This window comes from Phodopus roborovskii, unplaced genomic scaffold, assembly GCF_943737965.1.
Source record: "Phodopus roborovskii unplaced genomic scaffold, PHOROB, whole genome shotgun sequence".
NCBI lineage: Eukaryota > Metazoa > Chordata > Mammalia > Rodentia > Cricetidae > Phodopus > Phodopus roborovskii.
The window spans coordinates 10,968,422-10,981,511 of NW_026126480.1; the positions used below are offsets into that span (position 1 = coordinate 10,968,422).

The 13,090-nt window shown below is 43.7% G+C and overlaps 1 protein-coding gene across 2 annotated transcripts in view; it reads right to left on the bottom strand.

The window, feature by feature from the left end:
- Uvrag (UV radiation resistance associated) overlaps positions 1-12,607 on the bottom strand; it is a 238,294-nt gene extending 225,687 nt beyond the window's left edge. Inside the window, exon 1 of one of the 2 annotated variants that reach the window (XM_051192314.1) lies at positions 12,148-12,607. In XM_051192314.1, the coding sequence (XP_051048271.1) occupies positions 12,148-12,170 (23 nt within the window). In that variant the 5' untranslated portion in view covers positions 12,171-12,607. The remainder of the gene's footprint in view (positions 1-12,147) is intronic. The other variant, XM_051192313.1, reaches the window with a different exon arrangement.
- Between the last annotated feature and the right edge of the window lie 483 nt (positions 12,608-13,090).

Below are 13,090 nucleotides of genomic sequence, written 5' to 3' on the forward strand. Positions count from 1 at the left end.
GAATACTCACAAGCTCATTGTTAATAAGAAGCAAAAGTGAAACTGGGCCACAGGCCTGATCCAGATGGGTGCACCAAGCTTGCCTCCCAGACACCCTGCCTCAAAAGCTGGGAAGCCTCTTGGTCTTTCTGTTAGGTCTCCTGTGTTCCAGCCAGTCCTAACCAGCCAGCCATGCTCATCTCAGCCTTCTCAGCATGATGGGCTGGGCTCTCTTCCTTTGCTGTCTCCCTCTCACTGCCTCAAGGCTCTTGTCACACTAGGAAAAGCAGCTTCCTTCTGCCTCCATACCAACTTCCTCTTCTGAAAACAAACCGTTCAGTTGCAAACATCAAGGCAAGGACAATGTCTTAAGAAGGTTCAAGGCACTGAGAGACATTTGCCTTGAACACACTGGTCCCGGGCATAGACTAGCAAGCCAGAACTCACTCTTTCTAAGGCAGAACTTTGTTTCTCTTTTCTCCCTTCCTTCCTTCCTTCCTTCCTTCCTTTCTTTCTTTCTTTCAGCTACTTCCTTTTCTTTGAAACTAACCCATACTCCTTATTCCGCTCATTCTGATCATGCTTTACTAAAAGTCCCAAGGCACCAAAAGCTCCAGTGCCATCTTCAGTCCCCAAACCCATCTCTGCCCACAAACGTTCTCATCTTCACAAAGCTCCCCTTACTCGCCACATCCTAATAAACCAAAATGATTTAGTATCTCCTAACTACTGGTGATTTGCTAGCAACACCTCTGAATACCTCTACTACAAAAAGAAATTGAAAACCCCCAAGTACTAGGAATACAGGTATGTGCCACCATGACAAACAAAGATGAGGTTTTTTGGTTGATGGGTTTTTTTTTTTTTTTTTTTTCTCTTTTTTTTCCTCCTTCCTTCTGCTACTTACAATTTAAAAAAAAAAAAAAAAAACCCACAAGCTTCATGCAAGCTAGGCAAGAACTACTGAGCCACATTGCTAGCACTGACACTTTTAAAAGGCAAAGACTGTTCTTTGTTTTAAAAAAAAAAAAAAAAAAAAAAAAAAAAAAAAAAAAGATAAGTTGACTAAATGTAATACCTGGACAGAGGCTAGATCCTGAACTGAAGGGGAACCAGAGACCAGGTTTAAAACATCCTCAATAATGGCTTTGTCCTTTTTTGTAGCACTATTGAAGAGTGGAACAAACTTTAAGAGCTGAGATGTAGTGGGAGTCTTCAGGGAGTGTGCCCTTGAAGGGATGGTGGGACTCCAGCCCCTTCCTTTTCCCTTCTGTCAAAGAGAGGCAGCTTTCTACCACTGTGCCCACAGACCCCAGGCTGGTTCACTATAGGGCAAAATAATGAGGTTAAGCAACCTCGGACTGAAACCTCCAAACATTTTCTCATCATAAATTGATTATTGGGGGGGGGTGTTTGTTTTGTTTTGTTATTTCATTCTAACAGAAAGCTAATACGAGAGGAAATGTTCTGTAAAGGACATTCAATCAACTAACTAAACATGAATATGAGTCCCTGAGAGCTTCCACACAAAAGACCAAGGTGGTGGCACACACCTTTACTCTCAGCAATTAGGAGGTAGGAGCAGACAGATCTCTGAGTTTGAGGCCCAACTGGTCTACAGGGAGAATTCCAGGATTGTTACACAGAAGAACCCTGTCTTTAAAATCCAAAAAGAAAAAAAAAAATTAACTAAAAATAAAAAGAGGGAGTAAGAGAGAGAGACCAAGGCATGATTAGAGAGCCAGAACTTTCTATCCTAACCCCTGGCTGACAAGGGGGAGAAGGACTAGAGACTGAACCAGTCATCAATGACTGTGTTTAGCAAGCATACCTGTATAACAGAATTACCATGACGCCTTAAGTACAGGAGGTTCTGAACTGAACACACAGGGCCACTGGGAGGGTGGTATACCCCACAGGTCACCCCAGACCCTTCTCCAAACTTCCTTCTGTGATTTTCTCCATTTGGAGCACTTGTGTTGCATGCTGTAATGGTGAGGAAGCTGGTTTGTAGAGCTCTAGGGGCCATTCCAGCAAACAACTGAGCCCACAGAGGGGGTGATGGGAGCATCCTGATTGTAGCGAAAAGTATAAGCAGCCCAAGACTTGCAGCCACAGTCTAAATCAATTCTCAGCTTCCAGGATCTAAGACTGACTCCAGGTAGACAGCTTCAGAACTAAACCAACAAGCCAGACAAACCAGCTACTGTAGGAACATGGGTCAGTAGGACAAAGCAGAAAATGCCTTAGCTCCATCCCAATATTATCATCATTTGATCAATAAATGCGCTAGAGTGACTGAGACATGAGAACTAATAGGAATTTGAGGCTACCCTAAACTACATAGTAAATTTCAGGACAGCCTGGGCCAAAAAATGAGATCCTACTATCTTTTAACAAATCAAAAAAAAAAAAAAAGGACAAGATGGGTCTTGCCGTGGAAGCTAGCAACCCAAGTCCAATCCCCAGGACTTGGTAGAAGAAAACTGCCTCCTGAAGGTGGTCCTGTGACTAACACATATGAACACAAAATAAATGTGTAACTTAAAAATATTTTTAAAAAAGAAAAGAAATTCTGCAATTCTACAAATCTAATAACTAGATGCTGTCTTCTGGTGGAGATAAAATAATCTCTCCAGAGCAGAGAGGTAGCTGGCTCTTTATTTTCCTATTTGTCCTGAAAATTCTCCATGTAGAATAAACTCCATTAGTCACTTCACGAAAGGAGGCCTGGAATGCCTTCATGTGAGTACAATCACATACCCATAAAGAGTGTGGTCCTGTAACCTACCTTCAACCTTTCATGAATGCCCATAGCCCACACACCCACCAAGCTGGAGTCCATGAATCAAGCCTTGGCAGGCTCTTCGTGCACCAGGAAGCTAACACTTCAGCAGTAACAATATTTTCCAACGCTCTTCTCTTTCCAAAAGGGACAGAATTTCAAACATCCCTTATAAGTCTAAATAAAAGCATTTTCTTCTTGGAGACTTTTAAAGGTTTTTCTAGATTAGCTCTCATACGAAGAATGTTTGGAATTGAGGAAGGAAATAATCCATATCCTCTCAAGACACAGCCCAGCAGACAGAATCAAGAAGTCCCTCTTCAGGTCCAGGGCTAACACATTCAGAGATGGCACTTCACAAATATCTACTGAGTAGACGGCCAACTGGTCAGTCTTTCCTACTCAGCATTAGGAACTGGTTTCAACATTGGCTAGTATAAACATACTGAATTACTTAGAGTTCAAAATTAATTGCTTAGTCACAAAGAAGTCTGGTAAGTCTGGTAAGTCACCAAGGTTTTGGTAGAAAGCCATAGAAGCCAAATTCCCAATTTCTTTTATTTGCTCCCTTTTTCCTTGCTCAGGAACCTAAGCACTACCAAAGGCAGACACAAGTTTCAGCTTTCTGATATATCTTGTTATTATTTTAAATAGTCTGGTCACATCTTTTAGAATCTTCTAAAGTCCACAACAGGAAAAAAAATGGGTTCTGATGCTCAACTTCAGCATTATTTATCTCAGCCTCAACAAACACACTTTGCAAGATTTCATTTTGAAAATGTCTAATAACATCACAACTATCGTCCACAGCAATTGGTGCTAAATATTACACAGAATCAAACTGCTGGCATGAAGAAAAACCAGTCACCAGATGTTTGCTGTTTCCGAAACTTAGGGAGGTAGAGAATTCATTGTTCCCAAGAATATTCAAAAAGGGACAGGCTTGGTAAAGCACAGAGACAAAACAGGAAGACCAGCCCAGGAGCCTGGGGGTGGGGGATTCCAAAGCTTCATTGGTTCACTCCATGAATGGAGCAGGGGCAGAATTTGAGTGTTCAGTCCTACCCTACCCTTTAAGGGAAGTTTAAAACAATGCCACCAGCCTAATGTCACCAAAGCTGGGGGAACAGCACATCAAAGCTCAGTATGGAGTTGAAGAAACAGGTTCTTGGTACACATTGACCTGCCTAGAAGTCCTGTGAGCTGAAGCGTCAGAGTCCCCATACAACTGCATTAAACAAAGTCCCTGAGGGTTCAGGAGCACATTCACAACCAGGCAAATAGTTTCACCTCTGAGGACATCAGGGGCTTTTCATATCTGTAAAATTCCATTATTCCACCTTAGAGTAAGATGGAAAACAGTATTAACTACAAATTTAAAAAGACCACTATCATTTCAGATACAATCAATCAATCAATCACTAAGTAAATAACTCTAGCATTACTAGGCAGAACCAGTGCCATTAAACCTAAAGTATACAATGGTAAATATTCCAACCCATATTTCTAAAACTCATCTGTCTTTAATTTTTCTAAAATACCTCAAAGTTTATAACTGTACACATACCAGTACACTGAAAATGACTATTATTTGTTTGCCACAGGAGAAGTATGTCTTGGCTTGCAGGTAGAATTACACAGTGTATTAAAAATACACATCTGGCTGGGCGGTGGTGGCGCACACCTTTGATCCCAGCACTTGGGAGGCAGAAGGCAGGTGAGTCTCTTTGTATTCCAGGCCAGCTTGGTCTACACAGTAAATTCTAGTACAGCATGGGCTACACAAAGGGACACTGTCTCAAAAATAAATACAAAAGTAAAGCAAAAGTAAAAGGCACATTTGGAAACTGTGAAGATGTAAATTTTGTCATCTTAGTGCACACTGAAGCCCCAACTTTCAATTCTGCTCTATTTCCAGTCAGTTTCACTTCTGAATTTTCTACCCAAGAACTAAGAACTGTGAGTCTGCAAAGAAATATTTACAAAAACACAAAATAAGAACATACCTCTTCCATTCAAAGAAAAACTAAACATTTTCACAGGAAGAACAAAGAAATAACAAACAAAATAAGCACTTAAATTCTTGATGGCATTTGGTCCTGTAAAATAATGACTTTAAGATGGGACATCGGAAGCTTCCAAAGTTTCCTCATGGTTTAGTTACAAGAGCCAACCCTGCTCAGAAGTTTCCACACTTTTTATTTTACAGAAACACAACTATAGATTGCATTTCCTCCCTTTGAGTCAACATGGTTTGATAAATATTTATGGAATGAATAATGGTACAAGGGCAGAGCACTGTGCTACAAAAGGCATCTGTCCCAAATAAGATCTAGCTTTCCCTTGTGCCTGGCCTGACCTTATCAACACAACAGGATTTTTAAAAATCAGAAACATAAATTGGATTTAAGAAGCAAGTATATATGGTCAGGTATGGTTGTGTGTGCCTTTAATCCCAGCACTTGGGAGGCAAAGGCAGGTAGGTGGATCTCTATGAGTTCAAGGCCAGAGTAGGCTATTTAGTGAGATTCTGTCTTACAAAAAAAAAAAAAAAAAGCCTGGGCTACACAAAGCCAAGCTAGCAAAAGGGAAGTGAATACACCTCTGGTAACTACATTAAACATTCTGTTACAGTATGTTTCAATCTTATTCAGTCAACTTTCTGCAAGCTATTAAATTCATTAAGGGAAGCCACATAAGCAACTAAATACTGAGTTACTACTTCATAAGCAGCATGTTGCTAAGTGCAGATGTTGTTGGAGTTAAGAATAAAATATGATGATCAAAAATCATTTAGGCATCTTAGAATCTTTTCATCAGAACCCCACAGCATGGGTGGCTACAGGGAATGGGAATTGGTGGCTGAGAATGAGTCCCTAAAGCAGACGTTCCCTATGACTTTCAAGAAAGCCACCTAGACCTCAGATCCTCATCTGTAAAAGGATCAACATGCCCACTGAATCACTTCAAATACTTTATGTAGATACCCTGACCTCAAGTGGGTGGGGGAACAAAAATCCCTACTCAAGTGTGGTCTTCACAGAGGGACTTGGTCCCAAGGAGCACATTAGGGAGGAGTGGGGCAGCACGAGCGGGTGTCCCAGGCTTTTTCTTTTGGCCACCAGCCAGCTCACAAATCATGACACAGAGACTTACTATTAGTTATGAATACTTGGCCTAGCTTAGGCTCATTTCTGCATAGCTCTTTTTACTGTTTTCTCTTTAGCTACCTTTTGCCTTGGGCTTGTTACCTTTCATTCTTTCTGTATATCCTACTGTCTCTATGTCTGGCTGGCTGGCATCTGCCTCACTTCTGGCTCTCATTCTCTCCTCTCTTCTTCCTCTTGTTCTTCTTGAGCCTAGATTTCTCCTTAATGTCTCTGCCTTCCAGCCCCACCTATCCTTTCTCCTAACTAGCTATTGGCCATTCATCTCTTTACTAAACCAATCAGGTGGCTTAAACAGACAAGGTGAAACAAATGCAATGCATCTTTACATAGTTAAACAAATGCATCACAAACAAACGGAACACAGCTTTAGATAGTTAACTATTCTGCAGCATAAACAAATGTAATACATCTTTGCCTAGTTAAAATAATACTGCACAATGAGCAGGGCTTCCAGTAGGGTGTCCTGGTCAGTGCTACCTGCTGTGTGGTGATGCCTCTGGGGAGCACCACATGCTGTCTACCTGTGGTAATGCACAGTAAACACTCATCTTGGTCTTCAGTCCCCAGCACTTTACCTCCTAATGTCCCCAGCAAGGAGTATGAAGAGAAACCTTCCTTTCTGGTTTAGTTATTTGACCCCAGTTCCTGACATAGACCATTTCCTGGGAGCACCTATAGCCTAATGGGGTGATGCTGGGCAGGCTCCTGGGTGGCTAGAACCATCAGCCCCACTCATCTCAGGAAAGGAGCTGGCAACTGAGTTAATCATGGACAGTGTCTCTACATAATGATCTCTGAAAACCTGAGGGTGAACAGCCTGAGGACAGGGAAGTTTGCCCCTTCCCTACAGCAATTCCATCTGGCTGTTCCCCATCTCTTTACAGTCAACCAGTAAACTGAAAGGTTTTCCTGGCCTTGTGAGTCATTCCAGCAGATGATCAAAACTGAAGGGGCTGGATAAACCTTCAGCTCACAGCCAATCCACCAGAAGTTCTGGAAGGCCCACGTTTGAGATAGGCATCTGAAGGGCACGGGGGCAGGGCTGAGCCTTTAACCTGTGAACTCCAGGTAGGTAGTGTCACAATTTAATTATAGGTCACACTCCTGATAGCCTCTGGAGAACTACATAGTTCTGGGGGAAATTCCCACACTTGGTATAAAAAGTGTTGTGTTGGGGGCCAGGGAGAAGAACAGGAGCAGGGGGGGGGGGGAAATGCTTTTAATCCCTTAACACCTCAGCTAGTAAGGATCACAGTTCAAATCCATCAAAACAAATAGTGTAGCAATGTGTACATCTGCCATAGTAAAAATGGTACCTCACTCTTAAACCTTGCTCTTAAAAGGCTACAACCCTAGTATGACTATGAAACACAATTCATATTAATGCCAGCACAGAAACATCCTACAAAATATGTAACCAGTACTCAAAACAGTTAAGGGCATCAAGAAAGGGAAAGTGTAAGAAACTGTCACAGCTAAAAGGAGGCAGGACAACTAAATGCCACGTGGTATTTATGCTCAGAAAATAAGCATGTGAAAAGCAATGCCACTAACGAGATAGAGGAGCATTTCAAATGTGGGACTTACACAATGGGTGAGTCTTGCCGTGGGGGTGGGGCATTTTTGACACCAGATGAACCCTGTAAACATTATGCTGAGGGAACTCAGGCAGACACAAATCAGAAATGCTAAGAATCCACATACCCAAAGAAGCTAGCTGGTCACAGTCAAATTCACAGAAACAGTAAAGAGAGTAGAGAGCTATTTCCAGGATCTACAGTCTCTGCTTGGGATGATGAAAACAGCTGTACAACACTGAGCATGTCCTTGATGACACTCAATTCCTCACTTAGACAAATAGGAAAGTGGAGGGCTGGATGGATGGCTCAGTGACTCTGTAATCCAGAAACTCCTATAAAATGCAGGCTGGCTGGCCTGGCATATGCCACAGAGAAAACAAGATTCTCCTTCTCAAGGTGAAAACCAACACCTGAGGTTATCCTCTGACCTGGAGCCATGCTCCCTAACTAACACAGGAACAGAAACATACACACACACACACACACACACACACACACACACACAATAAAATTAGTAAAAAGAATAAAGGCTAATAGTTCCAACCCACTTCTCTCAAAAAGGATTCTTCAAGAGTATAAAACTCATAAGCACAACAATCAGAAGAGTGAATGCTAAGGACACAAACAAGCACTTCACAGAAGAAACCCAAGGAGCAAAAACTATATGCAAAGATATTAACACTCATAAGGCTAGACAGGAAAACGGAGGCCACGTGCTTAACATACACTCTAATATTCAATAAAAGGAAGCTGTTAAAATATAACCAACAGCTAAGGAAACACATTTAAATAACAAATACAGCCTGGCAGTGGTGGCTGGTGGCACACACCTTTAATCCCAGCATTTGGGGGGCAGATCTCAGTGAGTTTAAGGCCTACAGAGTGAGTTCTAGCACAGCCAGGGCTACACAGAGAAACCTTGTCTCAAAAAAACAAAACAAAACATACATATGTGTATGTATGCATATGCATGCTGGCAAGAGCATACATATGGGTCTGAATCAATGAACTCAGGTTAGAAAACACTCAGTGTCCAAACCTGGCAAAAATAAAGAGAAATTGCCTCTATTATAATGGCACATGGGTAAATAGGAAGGTTCCTATGGGCTTACACACACACACACACACACACACACACACACACACACACACACAGAAGCCAGGAGTGGTGACATACACAGAGGCAAGTGGATCTCTGTAAGTTTGAGGCCAGCCTGATCTAAATAATGAGTTTCAGGCAAGGCAAACAAGCAAACAAACAACAAACATACACATTACCTATCTTGTTCCAGTGCAATGGAATAGAGAACTGTTGGAAACAGTCCAAAAGCCCTTCAATGTGGGGAAGGGAGTGTGGGGGAGATGTCACATGAGGAGAAAAAAAATCAGGAAGGTGTGATAGCACACACCTGCAATCCAAGCACTCCAGAACCTCAGGCAAGAGCTCCAGAACATGCACAAAGGCCCTGCCTCAAAAAAGGGGGCAGGCAGTGTCTCAGGGACAACATAGAAGTTGTCCACTGGCCTCCATACACATGGACACACACACATACACACAAACACACATATGTAAACAGATGAAAAAAGGTGGGTGATATTACATATATAAGGAGGATTAGCCAAGAAAAATCTAATAACTAAATTTTGTAACATTTTTTAAATGAAAAGGATTAAATCAAGTTAGGAACATTCACTCAATCTGAAGTCTTCCATTTAAACAAACAATAACAAAAAAAAAAAAAAAAAAAAAAACCCAAAGCCTCATGCAAGATTAGGTGTTCGTATGTATTTGTAAGTGTATTTTCTGAGTCTGTATCTTTTAGGAATTCCTTTTTTTAATGTTTTATTTTTTCTTTCTTTATTGTTTAATTGTTTTTTAATTATTTTTTATGTGCATTGGTGTTTGCCTGTGTGTATGCCTGTGTAAGGGTGTCAGGTCTAAAACTGTAAATACAGACAGTTGTGAGAAGCCATGTGGATGCTGAGAATCAAACCCAGGGCCACAGGAAGAGTAGTCTGAGCTATCTCTATTTATTTTTAATGTTTATTTTATGTGCATTGGTGTTTTGACTGCATGTATGTCTGTGTGGGGTTGTCAGGCCCCTGGAACTGGGGTTATAGATAATGAGCTGCCATGTGGGTGCTTGGAACTGAATCTAGATCCTCTGGAAGAGCAGCCTTCTCTCCAGCCCCCCCCTTTTTTTTTTTTTTTTTTTTTTTTTTTTTTTTGAATTCTTGAAAGAACGTGTGACCTATGAAAAGGTAATCACTAAAAACTTCTAAAATGTTTGCATTCTGAGAACGTGGCTGGGGAGCTTTGGAGGAGGGAAGAAATTCTCTCAGTAAGCTTAATATTAAGGACTTATTAAATGCCTCTGCCACACACATACACACACACACACATACAGAGAGAGAGTTTTATCTTAAGATCCGAGGCCTGAGCCTATACTGATTCTCTGAATAATGACAAACATCAACAAAAAATGAAAGAGCAGCACAGCTTCAAAGTGTATTATCATAAGCTTCTTCTTTAAATAGCAGTTAAACAGAGAGGACCAGAAGCAAAGATGATTAAAGATCCATAGTATGGTCACATTAGAACCAGTGGAGGTGTGAGTGGACCACAGCTGGTACTCAACCATGAAAAGGAAGGTTCCAGATTAGATATGTAAATTAAAATAAAATAAAATAACCCTCTCATGGTGGCACAAGCCTATAGTCCCAGCTGGGTGTACTCATGCAATTTGTAATCCCAATATCTTGAGAGGCTGAGACAAGTGTTTATGTGTAAGTTCAAGGCCAGCCTAGTCTACATAGTGAGTTCTGACCTATCCAAGGGCTACCTTATGAGACCCTGATGATGATGATGATGATGATGATGATGATGATGATAATAATAATAATTTAATTAAAATTTAAAATGATAAATATAATTTTGTGGGCTCTCTTGTGAAACCCCAAATCTTTTCTAGAAGCAGATAGGATGGAAGGAGGCCAATATTTTCTGAACTTGTGTTATACAGTAAATTAATCAACAAAATGCTTATTTTAAAATATACTTGTTTCCCCAAACCAGAGCAGTTTTGATCTAGAAAGCTACATTAATATCAACCACAGAAAACTGTAAATAGTATGCCAAGCTCAGGAAGCATGCAGCTGCAAACTTAGGCCACTATATACCAATCCAGAAACTTGACACTGACAAATGGAGCTGAATTGAGTCCACGGACAGTCTGCTTGGATTATTTCCCCTAGTGTTAAACTGTGAACTCAGTTTAGTAAAGGATGCTTTCTCTTCTCCAACCCCACATATTCTCTTAGCTCCCCTACCTAGCCTACACCTATCTAGATACCCCAACTCCAGGACATCTCTAGGCTGCTGCTAACAGTACCCACTATTGCTTCTTCCAGCACCCTCTCACAATCCATCTCCCACACACACAAATATTCACATTAATGCCCAATCCACAGACAACTCTCCCAGCCACACCCTCATCCTCTCCCACGACCTCAAAATGCAATCCAAACCTCACTACCCTCCAACTCCTAATATTCTCCACAAAATCCCTGCCCAATGGCACCACAAAACCAGGGCACATGCCTTCTGATCTTTTAAGCCCTTTCCTATCACAGAGCCTTGCTTCTGCAATTAATGCTGCTTGCATACACTGAGTAGCGGGGAATGGGGATGGGGGGGGGGGCAACATTTCCCTTCCCTTTACATTCTGATCCACTTCATGCCTGACCCTCTCTCCCAAAGCCTCTGCGCTCTTGTGTGGTTCCTTCCTGTCTCTGGAAAGGATGGAAAGTTACAGGAAGGGGCTAAGGGAGCTTGCTCTATCCTGTGGACTGTGGTGGAGTCGCTGCTCAAGTCTCAAGCAAACTATGCCTGTGCCTGGGCTGCAGTCAGACACTGTATTAAGAAACCCAGCCCGCCAGTAACAGTAACAAGAAGGCAGTGGATAAGCCTGTTTCTAGAACAGAGAAATCGGGATGATAAAAACAGCTGTCTCATGGAGTTGTGAGGATTCAACCAGCATTTTGCACATACCTAGCATGGTAATCTCTCCATAACTGACAGTTTCTCCTGGTCCTCTTCAATGCTAAGGTCCCTACAGAGTCTCACCCCTGAGGGACTGCGGGAGGGCAGTGGAACACTTACTCTATAGATATGGGGTGTCACCAAGAATTTTTTTCAGATCCCCAAAGTCAGTATTCTCTCGCCCTTATACCCCTGCAACCTAAGATCCAAGATATGAATACATATTTCAAGTCCTCCTTCCAGGCATTCACCCGAGGGAGTTAAGTGTGCCATAAGGCTCTGAGACTTGGGAAAGAAACCCCGACGTCCCAAATACCTTCCTCAGGAGGAGCAGAAAAAGGCACCCCATAACGCTAGGAATAAATGCAGGAAACCTACTCAGAGCGGGAGCGAAAGAGAAAGCGCGGTGTCTGCCAGCAGGGCTCGGGGCTCCCCGGTGTCTTCCCGGAGGGATGCGGAGATCTGAGCGCGGGAACACCCGGCTCCCCCGGCCCAGGATGCAGGGTCCTTCTCCTGTCAGCCCTCCTCAGTCCCGCGAGCCCAGCCGACCACCTCTCCCCCTTCTCCGGCCCCGGCACGCGGCCGGCTCACCTGCTGGGACGGCAGCTCCACATGCAGGGCCCGCGCGGGGGCACCGGGCGGCAGCGCGGCGGACGGGCCCGGGGGTGGCAGGGGCACCGGGCCCCCGAGGGAGGCACAGGAGCTCATCTGGACCCCTGGGCCGCCGAGCGGCCAGGCGGGCACTCCTCCCGCATCCGCCGCCGCCTTCGCAGCCGCTATCCACAGAGCCCCTGCAACCTAGAAACGAACCTCCGGAGAGCCCCGGCAGCTCGGCGCCCGCACTGGCCACCGCCGCTGGCTAAGGAAGAGCCATATTACCGCAGTGCAACCCCTCCACCCGGCCAGGAGCTGGCATGCTCATTGGTTCCGTTCCTGAGAAGGCGGGACCCGGTGGCGGTCTAGGGACGTGCTATTGGGCAGCAAGTTCGTCCATCACAGGCCGCAATGGCTAGGGGCGGAGGGACTCTAGGATGGCCTCAATTGCGTCTGTCAAACCCAGGCGAAACCTGGGGCGTTACTTCTCTTTGCCTAAGCCTAATTGGTCCTTTCACTATTGAGAGGTGGGGTCTCCTAGAGGAGCCTCATAGGCCATTGCTCTAGAGCGCTGTCAGTTGTCGGTGAGAGAGGGACGGCGGCTTGATTAGATAGAGCGCGCGTCTGGGCTCTAGTGTCACGTGCAGAAGTCTGGAGAGTCACCTGATTAGTGAGAGTCGGTCTTCTAAGCCACTTCCGCCCTAACCTTGTTGCCATGGCAACAGAGCCTCTGGTGGAGGGCGGGGAAGGAGTTTAGAACCAGCTGAGTCGGGATGGATGGGTCTGTCTTGCCAAGTGTTCTCATCCACTTACAAAAAAGTGGTGCTTTATGGTTGAGAAAGGAGCCAACACCGAGAGGATCCCTGAGACCAGAGATCCATCGGCTCTTCAACAATCGACTAAGATCCGCAAGTCCACGCCCCTTCTATCTTCTAGTACT